The following is a 17,739-nucleotide window of genomic DNA, read 5'->3' as shown; positions in this document are numbered from 1 at the left end:
ACAAACAAATTTCTCTAAGTAGGGGGCACCCTTCCCCCTTATGCACCCAGAGTTTCTTTATTTCTATGTAGGAACTCAATACACCCCTCCCCCCTCCCCCCCCTGGACGACTTAATATCTTAATTCACACAAACACATACGCACACGCCAGAACAAAGTAAGGAGGTTGCGTCCCTGTACGAGAGTATTTCTTTATTAACATTGTCCCTACAAAGGGAGTCCGTGAATGGTATGAATAGTTTGAGAACCTTTATTCGGCTTGGATGGGTCGACTGAGTGTGATATGTGTTGTACCATAGAAATTGACCTGTTTCAATTTCTATGGTGTTAACACATAAATAGTTTGGTCAGAAAATGATAAAAGCACAACCAACGCGAGATATGGTTCTAAACTCACATGCTTGGTTACCAGTGTACGATACTGCCGTCGTCACACTACTGTATGGGACCACTTACGCTACTTTCACGTCTAATAAACGTTCCATCCTATTCGGGGCCATGCAGGAGCAGTGCTTCATTGTTTATGGGGATCCCTTGATGGGGGGGGGGGGGGAGGGGGAGGTTGGGAACTCGGCTTAGCAGACGGAGGGTGTGTCTATGAATATGTGAAATAGCTTGGAGACAGAGAATGAAAAAAAAAAGACGCAACCAAAGCTCTAACCGATGTTCTAAATTTGTATTGTCCTATAGACAATGCTATAAATGGGACCATGCATGGTGTATGGAATAAACACATGTATGTTTACACTTCTATTTAAATATACCCAGTGTTAGGTTTATCAGGTTAATAGTGATCGAGTGTGGGTGACCTTTGTACATTTTGCTTTACAGCTGTTGTTTAAAAGACTACGGTGTTTATAGTTATGTATATATATATTGGTCTATATTCCGTAGATACAGTGTCTTTAATTAACTATGATTAATTTTAACCGCGTTGTATACTTATTTACCTATGCTAAACATAGCATATGGGTTCTATATGGACTATTGAGTTAATAGAAAGATAACGTTGTTTAGAAGGTTAAAAATAAACCCAATGTGTAGTAGACTAAATTTCTAAGATAGGAATTACTAAATAAGATCAGACTGTTGGCAGATGGCATATGGACTTCACTGAGATCAATTGTTTGCCGACATTATTAAGACGAAATCATAGACTGACGTAGGCCTACAGCGTATAAGAACAAGTTCGAGAGGTATGTACAGGCGGCTGCGCCAAATGCCCTGTTGTTCAATTAAGTTTTACCCTTGATTCTGCACTTGACAACCCGTACTAAATCCGATAGAATACTCCTACTGTATATAGTTAAGGTTATCCCAAACACGAGGCTCGATCAGTCACAGTAAAAGTGATGGCCTAGGGTCGGAACAGCTCCCTGGTCGGATTTTACTTCAGTAAGTATAAGTTGCAGTCTATACCCATAGTACGTGTTGTCCTAGGCGAATGAGGCGGGGGAGGGGGGGGGCTGGGGGTTGCAGCCCCCAACCAAATATTTCTGTGAAAATTCGGGCAATAGGCTGAGAATTTTTCGGGCACCTATCCAAAGAAAAATAAATTGTAATGAAGTAGCTAAAGGAAATCAATATTTTAAAACAAATCACCTTGATAAGTTAAAATAAAGTTCTAAGCTTGCCCAACTAATTCGCCATTACCAATGTGAAAGCCTATCTGATATGTACATTAAGATGTTGAACGCGCGCGGAGCGCGAGAAAAATGTTGGTTACATTTTCCCGGCAAGTCGTTATATACATCCCCCCGCCCCCAATGAAATAGGGCTCCTACGCCTATGGGTGTTGTTATTCGAGAGGAACGCTACAGATTGCCAGACAAAGGGCCATATGACGATGAAGTTGTTTTAAACAACATCGTGTTTTGTGGATTCACCCAACTTTGCACCGATGCCACGTGGTGTATATCGGGAATAAAACAGACCGTAAGTACGCAAAATTTGAAAATTTTGCGTAGGCCTACGTACGCAAACTTTTCAAAGAATGGGCTAGGTTTATATCCAGAAGCCGCTACTGCAATGGGAAGTTCGTCTCCGTTATTTGTCGTTGACCCAAGCTAATAAATTTAGGTACTTCTTTAAAAGAAAAAGTGACATAGCCGCACGAAAATCAAACGACAGCGGGCCACTCCAGTGTCACTGGTTATAGGTTCCCTCCCCAATATTTATAGTTCACCCCCCCCCCTCCCATCGGCGCCGAAAAGAAAATCTTACAAAGGTTTCCTTACAAAAATAGGTTCTGACTACCCCTTGGAAAACCCTAAAAAGAAACCTGGCTGCCCTCTCAACCAACCCAAGCCCACAGTCCAGGCCCTTACTTCGAGACGGTAACCGTATCATCATGACAATTTATTAGCCTAGAAGAGTCATGTGAGTTTACGTTTATAATGACCCCCAGGCCTCATGCACGACACACAGTTGACCTACAGTTTAAAGGTAAATCCATGGTTCCGGTTATCATCAGTACCATAAAGTGGGCGTACTATACTACACCGAACGTTCGAACTTGACCGAATGTTCGTCTGCAAAGTTGAAGCAGTTACTGATGACAAGAGGCTGTAAATATATATTTCTCTGCAATACTTACACCCAAAGTGATCAAAAGGATTGATGTATACCTGGTTTAAATACCAAACGTGTGTTTATACGTAGTAACAGCATTCATAGTAACGTATCCCGTTTGAATGCTTAGACAGGCGGGCATGGCCTTAATAAAACTCAGTAAATAAATAGGCCTTAGGCCTACTAGTATTACTATTAGGCTACTGTCCTAACCTAACGGCAAGCCTCATGGTCTTTCGGTACAGTTCTGTCGTACAATGCTGGCTAGGCCTAACATACACTAAGTTACCGCGTGATATTGGTAAGATAACATTGAAAAAAAATGTAGGATCAATCAAATGATGTATACTTTAGTCAGTTTCAAGGTGTTCACTGATTCGAGAAATTCTGCTTTGCATGTTTTCAGCTAGGCCTAGGTACAACGTTTCCATATTGAATTTTTACTACTTTAAGTATAAATGACGCACCCTCGTAATTGACGCACCTTCAATTATTACTAGCAACGATACAGAAGGCCACCTAAACTTTTTGCAGTCAAGCAGAATTACATATTTCATGAGTTTGAATCCATTTCAGCTACTTGCTGACCAAATTGTGGTATTTTTTAAGCTTTTAACACCCTCCCCCCAGTTTTACACATTTTTTGGACATTTGGAAATCTTTCTCCCTAAAAATAACCAAAATTACTTCAATATGATACCACTACTCTCTGGGACCTGACCTGTCTAAGCTTAGAGGTTCAGAGCCTAGCAAACAGCATCTAAAGTCAATGGATGTATACTTAGGCCTACACTACAGTTAGCTTCTCGACAAATGTGTCAATTTAGGGGTATGAAAGAACTTGACTCAGCAGACATTTTGTGGTCAAATTCTTCTCAATTGTACGTTGCGTAGGCACAGAACAATAATATATTGAGATCATTACATTTCTAAGAAACTACACATATGAAAAGTGCATGCAGTTGAGTGATTTTGATTTTATGTTGACCGACATCGTCAATCCAATCCTTAAGTGCGTCAATTATGAGCCCACCATGCTACTTACTAAGTACTAGTACTACAGTACTAGCCTTGTACGTACTAGTCAAACTGACCATGTTAGAAGGCTACTACCAGCTTAGGCCTCTTAACAAACATTTACAGTAGGGCTAGCCCAGAGCCTGCATTGTCAACTTTCTTTATGGATATGATTGCATGGGTGATTTAGGATAATGGGGGCTACATTTGGTGTGCTTCTTTGCGGCCTGGTAATGGCGATGTTCACATTTCCGTACTTTAAAAAATTACAAGACAAATTATTAATTGTCCTTGGAAGCACTTGTTGAATTTGTGTTTTCTTACTAGGATGTGATTAAACATTGCTATGCTGTTTTATGCTAGCTATAAGTAGGCACAAAGGTGGTAGATATTTCTCTGCTGGGTACTGTAGAAATAATCAATTCATGAGACTTTTTGATGATCGACCTTGGCTGCCCAGAAATTGCTGTCATTTTGACACTTACAAAGTTAGATAATTGGCAGACTAGTGCAGATATGCAGTTCAATTAGTTACATCCTTTGGCCTAGAGATGTATGCAAATAATTGGCATAAAACAGTACCTGTTCAAGGTCTTCAATGTGAAGAGTATAATGTCTTCATCATTATGTGATGGTGTGATTTATGGCACACTTAAAGGTTTTGAACTGACAGTATTTTCACTCGTCAAATTGTTGTGGAAAATGCATTGTGAGACTTGCTAGCATACTCAAGCAGGGCATTATTTGTATTGCTATGAATTTTGATGCCCCATTATAAAGGGTAAGGTCCCAAGACCTTTCTCTAACTGTACAATAATTCAAGGCTCATATTTTATAGACATTCATGTTAAGTAGTTTGTCTGGTAAAGTTATGCAAGTTTCATATCATGACTGTAAAGTACATCTGGTTATATCTGCTGTGTAGAGCCACTACACAGAGTTAAGATGTCAAAAAAAGTTGTTACTTCAACACAAGATCTCAGTTATTGTTTATAATCAAACAAGAATTAACATTGTATTTGTTTTATACTTGCAGTTGAAATTCTCTGTAAAGTTGAACTCGAAACTGTCACATTTCCACCTTGAAATCGTTTTGGGATATATATTTGTTGCAAAAAGTACCAGTGTATTTGTGGATGTAAATTACTGTAAGTCCTTGCCCATATATACTTAAGAAATGGGGCTGCGGTATATGGAGAGGTTTCAAACTGAAATAAGAAATTTAAAGAGAATTGTTGCTGGAGGACAGTCTTATAGACATAATTAAAACATCTAAATGCTTTCAAACCCTTTTAACACCTCTTTTTACCATCAAAATATTTTTTGTTTTCCCCATTGAGAAAATGCAAGGAAAAACTTAATATATTCCATGCATCCTCGTGATAGTTGGAAGGATTGACAGCTATTGAAGGTTTTAAATTGTTGTGGCAATGAAAACATAAGATATTACGTGTATAAACATAACATAACATAACATATGACATCGTATGTGGATGAATTTGATTTCCCCATAAAATAGTAACAATAGTACATATATATATATATATATATATATATTTATATAATTGAAATCGTAGTATATATATGTATGCTTCAGTGTATACTAGCATGTACATTGTTGCATTTTTGTGTAGCAAACTTGCCCTTTTTGCCATGCTATTTATCTATGATATACCGGATAAAAGTAATTCCCTGCATCCTTTTATTCATCCCATCTATTCTTCATCTTCTTCTTTTCTTGTTCTTCCAGCATCTCGTCGGTACTCTTCTGTTTGCTTTCATCTTCACCGCCATCTTGCCTTGCCTGGTATCTGCCCAGGATGAACCTCTGGTGCAGGCCCAAGTCACAATAACAGAGCAATTTCCAACAGCTGGTTCCTTGGATGACTTTACGGAAGCTGCAAGCACAGACCTTCCTGCGGAAATGGATCAGGCCAAGTATAACGTGACTTTTTTTGAAGAAACTGTCTGGCCTTCAAAAGTGAAAGAAATCAACGAGTCAGATGAATTTGATATCTGTTCCATGAGAAACAAAACAGCGCATGAGGTCGACTTCACAAATGGTGGTCTAGGTATGTATCATTTCTGAGTTAAGACTGCTCTACTAAGCTGATTTATTTATTTCCGTAGCTTTTGCCAATTTTTATGCTCATTTGAAATCTGTGGCTTTGCAGCATTGCATCATCTTCTAGTGCACCCCCCCCCCCCGTGCTTTGGCCCAATCTATTTTCCACCAACTGCCCAAGCCGGGCCAGAGAGGAAACATTGGTAGGAGGTATTGAAAGGACCATTTGAAGATAACCAAACATCCCACTACAGTTTTATCTAGATTGAACAGAGTGCAGTTAGCTAGGCTGCATGGTAGGGTACTCATGCAAACCTATAAGGCCTAGAGGTCCTTGTCCATTACATTTACTTTATACTGGAGGAAATCAGCACTCAGCAATCTGATCACATATGATTTACTAGTCATGGCGCAGTTCGACTGACGTTTGTAACACTGCAGTTGGGAGAAGCACAGCTATATATCCTTGAACTTTATAACAAACTGTTGATTCTGTGATTGTAAAATTTCACTCTTTCTTTTTTTGAGACAGAATATATATCTTCTTAATATCACAGACAAATAATACAAATGAAATTCTCAGGTTATAAGGGGTGAACTAGATTATCAGAATATTGTTAGAGAATGCATTAATAAATTGATTTTTCTTGCATATTCATGGCACTCAGTTGATGAAGTTTACTTAAATCTGTGGGAGTTAACATGTATCGTATGTATGGTAGTCCTGAAGGGACAGACAAGTTATAGACTTAATTACTGTAGTAGTGTAACAAGTCAAATTGCGACATCTGATGTGTCACCCGGTTACTTGCAATGCAGCAACTCAACTACTTGATCATTTTTGGCAAGATATAATATTAAAGGGTGTGAAGACTCGCGCACAAAGAAAGGTCTGATGCCGGTAATCTGACCTAGTTTCGAATGAGGTGTAACAGAAGTGTTAGACACCACCATCTTCACTTGCAAGCAACAAAAAGTTAACTTTTTCAAAGTGCGGCACGCGGTTTGGAGCGAGTCTTCAATGCCTTTATGGGTCACATAACTTGTCAACTGGACAAACATATTTTGTGAGGTATTTTCAAGTAATGCTCAGTGAAGCGACTAATCAATTTGACAATTTTTCACCTAAATATAATGTTATAGTCACTTACACAGGTATGTCAACTCAAACATTGTCGACAAAAGTCATATATTTTTTATGTGACGCGCAACGCAGCAACTAGACAATTTGGCAAATTCTGTCAACTTTGTACTAATTTCGGCCTAACTTGTCAAAATCGTGTACGTTCGATGTCATCGTTGCCAAGTCTAGTGCAACGCAGCGCAATCGACGAAGTGATAGTTTTCGGCTAAATTTGTAACCTTCACGTATGTCGTCGACTCTACAATAAAAGATTTGTCGAGAAGTCACATTATACTAACATCATGCAAAGTCTACCACAACTCAGATGCACCATGCTTGTGTGTTTTACCGTTTGAAATATTCCTTTTTGATTCTTCAGAACCATACTGTGAGCACGTGTTTGATCAAATCTTCTGCTGGGCACCGACCCCTCCCGGCACCACAGTGTACCGTCCTTGTAAAACGCCCTTTCAAGGTGTCAACTATATAGGTGAGCTCGATACTGCCAGTTTGAATTATCTGGCCATTGATTTGTCATTAGGGTTTCCTCTGGGAGTTCTCGTGTAAGGGGCAGGTATTAAACTTATTTGTGACCCGTACTGGAGGGCGTGAGAATACCCTGGGTGGAGGGGGGATGTCTGAGGGTATGGTTGCCCAGAAAAGTTTGTTAAACATCATCCTGATGTATGATGTAGAATCTTAGAAACTAACAATAAATTAGATAAACATGCAATGTTAAATAGGCAGAAGAACTTTTATTTGTTGCCGCCATAATTCAGTGTTCACAGCTTAATTTTTTCAAAGTCAGTCGATGGCATGGGTGACAAAAGTTGGATTGCAATCATTGCATGTTTGATTCAAAATGAATACCGGTTCAAATCCTTTGCTGGATGTACAGGTTGCAGTTTTCACTGATGCTCTTTGCTGTGGAAGGATATACATGTCATTGTACGACCAGCTTCCCTCTACAATTGAAGCAACTGTATTGCATTACTTCTCTTAGTGTACATATATGTTACTTGTCTCATGCAGTATTTTCTGACCTAGCTTTACATTCTCTCTGTCAAACTTTGCTTCTAGGTAAAATTAACATCTTACATCAAGTTTGCTTCCAGTATAAAGCCTCGAAATCTTTAACAAGTTTGATTGAAATAAAACTTGAAAACACAAAATTCAATTTATAATCCTAGAACAGAGCTAACTAGAAAAGAGGTTTGAACCTGCAGGGGTTCAATTAGTGAGCCTGATTGTTTAGGATATGAGCAGAATTTACCTCCTAACTATATAAAATAAGCAAATAAATGTATAAAGGAGAACGTATCTTTCTCGAAAAAGCTACAAAGAAAAAGGGAAAAAAAAAGACTCTTGTCATGTTTCTACAGTTAACAGTTCGTATGTATATGTTATGTACTGTATATATGTTATATGTATATGTACATGTGTTATATATTTAAACATATATATATATATATATATGTGTTATGTATATATTTGATGTATATATGTTATATTTATATATGTTATGTATATGTACAGTATATATGTTATGTCTTTATGTGAATTATAGATGTTATATGTATATATATTATGTATATATGTTACTCATATATTATATGTATATGTTATATATATATGCTTGGGTGTCATTCAATTTGCTTCACCATTTCCTTTACAAGGTGTCTACAGTAATGTTCAGTCGATGACTCCCTCTGTGTGTGTTTTTCATACATGTATCTAGTGTTATTTTTGGTACTATTCCAGTTCACGTATTGCCTGTTCATACTTTGCTTTTTCTCCCTCTATTGCAGGAAATGTGTCTAGGACTTGCTTACCTAACGGTACCTGGGAGGACGGGGTGAGGTCACATTTTGAGTGTATCGACATCGGAGTCATAGATAGTGTAAGTTGATTTGGAAGTCGGCTTGAATGCATGTCAGAGTAGACCGACTAGGATAAACACGACGGCTTTTTGAGTTCGCATGTGGAGAAGCTGGGAAAGGGGGGAGGGGGATTGTTAAATGGAATTGTGGTGGGAAACTTAAACTGGTAGATGATGGTAGATGAGGCTTTCCCACCAGGTAAAAGATTGAAAACTGTTGAAGCAAAGCATTGATGAATTTCATATTGGTGTGTAGATACACTTCAGTGGTTGGAAGAAAAACTATTGTTTTTTGGTGGAGGTGAAAGGTCAGTTGAGGTCAGCAGAGGTCAAAGTCTACAACCTTGTGAACATGATAACTGCAACATTGAAAGTTTGAGGTATGTAGACGACCTAGTAATAAAGTGATCAATTGGTCATGGAAATCCATCCTCTTTCAGATCTTGTACCCATACATTAACATCCCAACTTTAATTATAATAAATAATAATAATAATCCGCAGTTAATTTTACGACGCTTAAGCGACCACAAACCCGCAAGGGTTATGGATTACAACTTACACATCGGGTGCAGACTTCCAATTCAACATTTTAACACAAATTTGGAATCTTTTCAATTTAGAAAGTCATGTCAGATGGGAAAACCATAGATTGATCTTGGATGCAAAACCCCACCTTCCTATGACCCGGCCGGGTATCGAACCTGGAACCTCCAGATTGCTAAACCTCATTGCTTCAACTGCCACCGCTTTTATCCACACCGGCCACAGCACCGGTTAAATTTGCTAATGAATTCATGCTGTGAACATTCAAAGCAAAGTTGATTTGATTGATTGATGTTTTTTTTTTAATTCTTGTTTTTTTCTAGGGCATAAATACACATGAGTTTATACAACACAAGGTTCTTCTCAACATCGGATACATACTATCGTTAACAGCGCTGGTCGGTGCCTTCTGTATCTTTCTGATCTTCAAGTAAGTGTCGGCTCTAATTTCTCTATTTTCAGCAATTCTAGCACTCATGTGTCCCACACATGTAATGCTATAATTTATATAAATATATATAATTGATATTGTAATGAATTCGAAAATCCACAACAGTGAAAAAAAGGAAAAGGAATGCTCCTCGTTTGGTATGAATCAACAGTGCCCCCTTTTTCCTTCCACTTTTGTAAATGAAAGATGCCCTTTTTCTTTATATTTAAGTGTTGTCCTCTTGTTTTTGAAAATCCTATTTAAAAATCTCGTAATTAAGAAGTACCCTGTTGGTGGAAAACTGTAAGATCACAAAATTTAAATGAAATTTGCCCTTCATAGTCGATATGAGGAAGGTCAAAATTACTAGAATTTAGTCATTTTGTAGTAATTTTTCTAGTTAACCTCAAAGTGTCCCTCAAAGTTTCTACCCCCACCCCCCCCCCCTCGCAGACTGAACCCTTTTCTGCCTCGCCATGTATCCATTCTCATATCAACCTTGGTGGATTTGCATGCAGGACCAAGCACTGTTGCTTTTACACGGTAAGGACCACAAATAAACCGAAATATGCCCACAGCAATGGAAATGTTCGTAAATATAAATATTGAGAAAGAAACAAACGCTTGGTAGATAATGGCGACTCATCTTTGGTGAGTTTGGTATGATACTTTCAGTTTTACTACAACCCCAATGGAGTATGCCAAACTCAATCGAAACAGGATAATTAATATATATATATACTTAAAAAGAGATCAGCAGTGGTTTAATAAACTTTTGGTTTTAAGAGATCTCATAAAGTTTGAATAAGTTTAATTAATGAATGAATGAAAACAAAACAAAAGGAAGGAAATGTAATTGCTTTCCTTTCTTGTAAAACGTACAACGTATTAACTAGAACCAATGGGGTTACCTATGCCAACCATGCTTTTTCAGTTTCTGGTACCAAATTGTGGAAATCCCTCCCAAACCATTTAAAATGTATTCTATTAAATCACTTTTCAAATCTACACTAATAGCCTTCCTCTATGCTAAACATTTTTGAATTTGATTTGTAATTATTTTTCATTGTTGCATTATTGTTTTTGCTTTTCTTTCTATTCAAACTATTTATGTACAGCGCTTTTGACAACTATTTTGTTTATAATTAGCGCATTATAAGTCTTAGTTATTATTATATTATTATTATTATTAACTCCCGCCCCCTCCCCCATTTTTTTTTCACCCCTCTCGTCACAGGTCGTTGCGATGCGTCAGAAACAACATCCATTGGAATCTCATCACTTCGTTCATCATTCTGTACGTGCTGTTTTATATCGCAACCGAGATGCAGAAGGTGGTTTCCAAGAGAGATGACCTGATGGTATGATGAATATTCATTTCTCTCTCTCGCTCTCTCTCTCGTACTTTGAAAGGATAATTTATGGAGGTTAAAATTTAATCTGGAAAAGAGGAACGTATTCCAAGCGTGACGGCGAAAGTTGGGTTCAATTCCTACGAGGCTTTCTCGAGATATCGATATATTTTTGAAATAGTCACAGCTGTTTGCACCACCGAGGAAATGGCTTGAAGCAAGCAGGTGTGATGCCATGGGTGCACACATACATTATTTAAGTTGAATAATATTCCAATGAATTTAGGATACATATATTTTCTATTCATATGGCGATGCATCTCAATCTTGCAGTACTAGTAAATTGGGAATTATGTCATTATTTAAAAAAAAACAAAAAAAAAACAAACAAGAACACTGTTGCCAATGTGCATCTATGAAGTCACATCTGTCTGCTTCTGGTTCGCTTTTGATATTAAAACGTGTCCCCCACGAAATATTGCGGGATCTAATAAACCCACGTAGGAATTGATCTCAAATTTTCAACCAGCACGCGGATTATATAATCATATTGGCTCTTTGATTATTCACAAATAACTTCACACATATAGATACATTTTTTAGGGTAACCATAGTCAGAAATTAAATCCTACAACAATATCTGATCTGGTACTCAATAGTGTACCAATGGGGGGGGGGCAATTCCTGTTTAATTTTAAAAATAGATATATATATATATATTAAATCTGAAACTGAAAATAATATCCCGCCTCTCATCGGCATTCAGACTCGTGTCTCCAGCTCTCTATTCAATATCTGCTCTGCTGCTCTGGGACTCCCCCTCCCTCCAACCCCCTCCCCTCCCCCACCCCTCCCCTCCCCCCACTTGGTGCTTGTCATAGATCATGTTGTCAGTTGTCCCCCCACCCAGTTGGAGCAACTTTTTCTATACTGTGGTGGCATTTCCCGCTTCAGAGCACTTGTAGTGTTAGTACGAGCAGTACGAATATCATGTTTCTATCAGATCAAGGTTAATAGGAACTGTTTGTACTGTCAACACCAGTGCTTTGAACCCATGATTTTGGTGTACAGTTTAGAGAGGTATTAGCAGTAGGAATTTGTCCCAACTAGCTTCTTGTCCCAGTTGCTTCATGCAAATTCAGTACATGTGTAGAAATAGGCAGCCAGTCGGGACAGTTTTCCAGTGCTAATACCTCCATGAACTGTCCTCTTATTTCAGGCTTCAAAGCACTCAAATTGACAGTACAAACAGTTCCAAACCATTCGTACTGCTCGTACTGACACGACGAGTGCTTTGAAGTAGGACACGACAGTAAAGGGTTGGAAGATTTGTCCCGACTGGTTGGAATACGGGGATGAATCTTTATATTTTTCAATCGTTTTTTTTTTTCCCGCAGTGGTTGTGCCGCATTTTGATGTGCCTTATCAACAACGCAGTACTCACAAATTTCTTCTGGATGCTGATAGAGGGCGTCTACCTTCATCTGCTTGTCGTCCGAGCCATGACAGTCCGTAGAGAGAGGTTCTGGATGTACATGATCTTTGGATGGGGTACGTCAAAAAAAAAAAAAAATAATTGTAGACAAAAATATTTTAAGAGTCTTCCCCACAATCTCAAAGAAGAAATACTTTAATGTTTTATTAAATAATGTTGCGAAGATGTCTGCAGTTAGAAATGAAAGACATGATGGGGGAAATGAAGGGGTGGGTGTGGGGGGAGGTTGGGGGGTGGGGAACGATCCATCCAGCTGATGCTTGAGGGATTGGATGCATGTGTTAAAAGGTTTGACAGTCGGATATAGTTCAGAGATGGTTTAAGATTGGGGCAGGGGGGGGGGGGGGGGAACTGCACTGACCTTGACATTTGGTATCGATTTTTTGGTGAGTCTTTAATTTTGAATTTTATAAATGGTATAGACTTTCTTGATACTTGCATGATATATATAATATATGCAAATATGACCCGAAATTCCTATCAGTAGATCTAAAAGGCCCAGGCAAGTAAAAAGAAACATTGCATGCGACGACCGTAACTGCCTCCGTCCCGAATTTTTACGACCTATTGCACATCGTAGGAAAAAGATTAATGAAACATTTAACATGCAGGGGGACGTTTGCTGTGGACCGCCTCGATAATTGACTGTAGACTAAAACATTGCATAGCGAGAGTTATGTAGGAGAGACGATCGGATTAGTAAGAAATATATTGGAGACATGAATAAATTTCCTAAGCACCCTCTCTCTTGCCTTCACAAGTTGAAAAAAAAGGCTACGGAGTGATATCTCACAAAATTAACGACGTTCGCTCAACAGCATTTTGAACATATGAATGTTAATAGCCAATTTGAACACAAAGACAGACAGACTTCATGAAATCCACGATTTGCGAAGCATCCTAGTTCTAAATTTCTGTCTAGTCGACTCCTGCGTACGAAAGGGCTCAAAATATTTTATTCATTAGCATTAAGTCTCTTTATCTCTCCCCCCCCCTTTTCTCTTTTTCCAATCTTCAGTGGGTAATTTCTTGACGCTATCAAATGTCATGAATCTTTAAAAGACAAAATGCAGTCCACTCTAATATCCTGAGTAATCAAATTTTTCATTGACAGATAATGAACCAAAAAGGTTGACAAAATGAAGGGGGGGAAAAAAAAGCAGCCAAAAGAAAAGCAAAAAATGAATTCAAACTGTTTCTTTTCATGTGCATAAGAAAGATGGGGACATTATCGTGAAAATGGGAATTTCTTATTGCAAATCTTATTGTTAATTATTCACATAGTGTTTTTACGATCACAGTACTTTTGGTGATTTACATATGAACAGTTGTATCGTTCTAGAATTCCAGCATTATCTATTGAGCACTTAGTCTCAGGTTTGACTCAAATTGTCTGAAGTTGAAAATAAAACGTTTTTGTAAAATTACTTCTTTTTTTACATCTCATCTTTTCCCCCCCATCCCAACTTTTTTTTCTTTTCTTCCTTGCTTTTATAGGTTGTCCTGTCATCTTCACCTTGCTACATGTGGCAGGTAGACTATACTTGTAAGTATAGAGGCAAGGACATATTGGGGGGTGGGGAGGGGAGGAGGTTGAGGGGGGGCGTTGAGGGGGAACGCTGAGGGGATTGGTACAAGTAATTTGGGGATTAAATAGTCCTTAGGTAGATTTTCCTCTCAACTGCATGGTCTGAGCACCCTGAAGGGATTTAGCCGGTCAATTTTTTTAATTTAAATCCTCGGTAGGCGGTGGTTGATACTGGTATTGCGCGAATATCAAAATATTATGCAAATTGCAGAAAGAGACAAAAATTTCGAGCCTTGAAACTGAGAACTGATACAAAACATAGTTGAACAGTAAAATATGCCCCGACCAGTTTACCGAGATACAGTTACATGTTAATTGTCGGATTTTGAAGCAAGCAGATATACGTTGCAATGTCCCAGCCTGCCACACAATCAGTGACAACAAAAGGTTATGATTTGCGCTAGCATTTTGCACAATATGTTGTCTTTGATCATGGATTTGGTATGGTTTCAACTTTCCCTTTAAGGTATTTCTGTTTTTGGTGAAATTAAGAATAATATACCAGGGATGTTTGGTTATTTCATATTTGTAATGCCTTACAAATTTGAGGCAAATTTTGGAGCAAAAAGAAGCAGAAGAAGACGAAATTATAGGCAGAATTTGCAGTGTCAATCGACTGATAACATATCATTTCCCGTGTATATTAAGACCATAATCAGACCGTAGAAACATGTTTTTGGGTTCTGGAAAGAAAAAGTCTGGCATTTTATTCCCCTTTATATATATAAATAGTTCTATTCAAAAAGCTTTCTAAAAAATTTAACGAAACTCAAATTTTTTCTCATAGTATCGTTCCCTTTTTTTCTTTTTTTTTCTATCTGGGAAATGCCCATGCAGTGAAGCGAGAAGTAATACAACAGACCCACCACTTCTGATGGATATGGACCTCAAGGGCTGCTGGCTGGATCTTTCACCAATCGACTACCTAATCTACGGACCGGTCATCGCCTGTATCTTGGTGAGTTTTATACAGCACTCAAATAATAATATAAATAAATAAATAAATACCAAAATTTAAAGTGCTGTTATCATGAAATAAAACATGCTCAAGAGCACTGTACAAAAGAACCAATACCTGGAATATAAAATTACCAAAATTAAGAAAACCTAAAAGTAATAAACAACAGTAAAAAATGATATAAGACAGGGTTATAAACCACAATAAAGAACATTAAAATATGAATATACATAAAAATGGGCACAGTCATGTGAATAAACCAGCGCATAAGATTAATGCCCATATTCAAGCCTAATATGATAAGTTTTCAAATGCTTCTTAAAAGTGTCAATAGATGTGATAGACTCAAACAGAATCTACTCCTTGGATGCACTTTTTCTGTTAGTAAAAAACCTATCAGAACCATTGCCTCGTCTAATTAGCTGGTCCATACTACCGACACCCATCCCCATCATAATCAAATTGCTTAAAATATTTTAGTGATTTCCTGCAACTAGTGCATTGATGAATTTGAATTAAGATATTATGGGCATTGAAAAGTCCAAAATAACCTTTACGAAAACACCTAGCTAGTTTGTCTGTAGTTTACAAACTTTTATGATTGAATATTGTGATTGTTATTATTGTTATATTTAATATTGTATGGTGTCCAAGGGAGGGGGGGTAGGTGGGGGGGCGGTTATGTGGACCATTGGATTGTTTGTAATGTTTCCTAAATTCCCATAAACAGTTGAGGATTTGTTGACATTTAATAGGAATTATCAGTTAAGGTGGAAGATACAGCTGTTGAGGTTAGATATCTCATGTAGGGGAATTGTGAAGTGCTTCCATTTTTTAAATAGATTAAGTTTTATATCCGTACTTTAGATGAACTTTGGACCACAGACTGGGAACTTAATGAACAGGCTTGAAACAGATCAGCAGACTTTTTAATTTTCGGCTAGAACCGGATGCAAACCATGCATGACCTCCCTCCGGTTTCAAAACAGTGACCTCTGGTCTTTTTCAAGTTTTGTAAGAAGCAGAGCGGTAATAATTAAAGGTGTCCCCCCTCACCCCCCCCCCCCCCCCCGCCAAAAAAAGATGTCCCTACTGAAGAACTTATATTATGAAGCAAAAATCAGTACGAAAAACTCTGATATTAACTGTTCTGTATTTACCTGTTATTTCCACAGATAAATCTTGCTATACTTGTCCATGTGATAGCTATCTTGGTGTCCAAACTGAGGGCGTCTCACTCTTTTGAAACACAACAATACTGGTAAGTGAGATAGTGACCAGAAGCAGCCGCAGACACACAGCTAGACTATCAGTTGTAGGTTAAAAAAAATTTTATTTTTTATTAAAAAGTGGGGAAAAAAATTCAAATAAGGATTTAGTCAATTTTCCTTCCAAGTTGCTGTATATTCATGTTGTTAATAAATAATAAATTAAACCAAATAAAATGTCTAAGCTAGGTATAAATGAAATGCCAAGATATCATGAAAGGCATTGAAGACTCGCCCTAAACCGCATGCTGCCCTCAGATTAAGTTAACTTTCCGTTGCTTGCAAGTGAAGTTTTTTCTTGTCGCTACAAAATGTAGACAGTAGTGAAACGTGATACCTTGTTATCTTTAGCTGGACCTGGACCAACACATGTAGACTGCAGCGGGCTCCTCTCTCCGACACCTATTTCCGAAGTTTTTTTTCCAACCCTTTTTGTTTCCTTCCCTTCGTACAGGAAGAGTGTCCGTGCCACATTTATCCTCCTACCTCTGCTTGGGGGAGCATACTTCCTCTTCATCCATCAGCCGAGGGTCGACACCGTGTTTCACGACGTCTACGGTTACTTCCAAGTCACGCTTCAGTCCCTGCAAGGATTCTTTGTAGCGTTATTCTACGTCTATACGAACCAGGAGGTGAGGAAATTAGTACTGAATTAGAGAAATAGAAAAAATAAAGATTGCCGTGCGGTGGTCTGAGAATTCCATTTGTGGATTCATCTTATCGTCCCTATTGTTGTGTGTTAATTTGCTCTTTTGTTTAAGGTCAAAGGTTAAAGGATGTCAAAGTATGACCTTCTTTGAAATGTGATAATTCCTAAAACAAACCATTCTATGGAAGTCAGAGTCTGACAGTAATGTAAACATTACTATAACTTAAAAAAGAAAAACTAATTAAAAACACTCCAAAGATATTAATAAAGCTTGTCTGCACTTCATACTTGGTATGTATACCCCAAGAAGATTATCACTTTCTGTGGAGTAGTATACAACTGTTGTGTGAGGTCAAAGTCTCCAAAACATGATAACCTTAAAAAGGAAAGGTTGGATGAACTTCATCCTTGGTATGTAGATCCACCTTTAATAATGAGCATAAGACAGGTAGTATGGTTTGTTTGTGGAAGGGCAGTGGGTCATCTGAGGTCAATGGAGGTCAGATCTAAAAGCCTTTATAAACAAGATAACTCCAATTGTAAAAATTGCCTGATCAAACTTCATACTTGGTAAATAGGTACATATTTAGTTCAAGACCCTTGCTTCATGATCATATTGAAGTCCAACTTGAAGTCATAACTTGAAAATTGTGTGTGTGTGCGTGCATTTGTTTTGTATTCTGACGGAGGACTTGAACAAAAGAATTCCAGGTCCTCGGAGGTGATTTCTAAAGAATCACCACGACCTCGGAAGAATTCTATTGTATGTATGGGGTATTGTTAAGGTTAGGGTACGTGG

At 38.0% G+C, this 17,739-nt stretch overlaps 1 protein-coding gene across 7 annotated transcripts in view; it reads left to right on the top strand.

The window, feature by feature from the left end:
* Positions 1-17,739, top strand: part of LOC139958645 (corticotropin-releasing factor receptor 2-like) — a 178,802-nt gene that overhangs the window by 155,348 nt on the left and 5,715 nt on the right. For 4 of the 7 annotated variants that reach the window (XM_071955873.1, XM_071955874.1, XM_071955878.1 and 1 more), the window contains 10 exons: positions 5,339-5,660; positions 7,156-7,266; positions 8,585-8,676; positions 9,524-9,630; positions 10,868-10,991; positions 12,380-12,533; positions 13,975-14,023; positions 14,903-15,023; positions 16,199-16,284; positions 16,746-16,923. In XM_071955873.1, the coding sequence (XP_071811974.1) occupies positions 5,339-5,660; positions 7,156-7,266; positions 8,585-8,676; positions 9,524-9,630; positions 10,868-10,991; positions 12,380-12,533; positions 13,975-14,023; positions 14,903-15,023; positions 16,199-16,284; positions 16,746-16,923 (1,344 nt within the window). Of the gene's footprint in view, positions 1-1,041; positions 1,197-2,449; positions 2,646-5,338; positions 5,661-7,155; positions 7,267-8,584; positions 8,677-9,523; positions 9,631-10,867; positions 10,992-12,379; positions 12,534-13,974; positions 14,024-14,902; positions 15,024-16,198; positions 16,285-16,745; positions 16,924-17,739 lie in introns of those variants that run through there. The other 3 variants (XM_071955876.1, XM_071955880.1, XM_071955877.1) reach the window with 3 other exon arrangements.

The sequence above is a fragment of the Apostichopus japonicus genome, chromosome 18, assembly GCF_037975245.1.
Source record: "Apostichopus japonicus isolate 1M-3 chromosome 18, ASM3797524v1, whole genome shotgun sequence".
Classification (NCBI taxonomy): domain Eukaryota; kingdom Metazoa; phylum Echinodermata; class Holothuroidea; order Aspidochirotida; family Stichopodidae; genus Apostichopus; species Apostichopus japonicus.
Note: the sequence above shows the minus strand (reverse complement) of the source record. Positions and strands in the feature narration are given on the sequence as shown.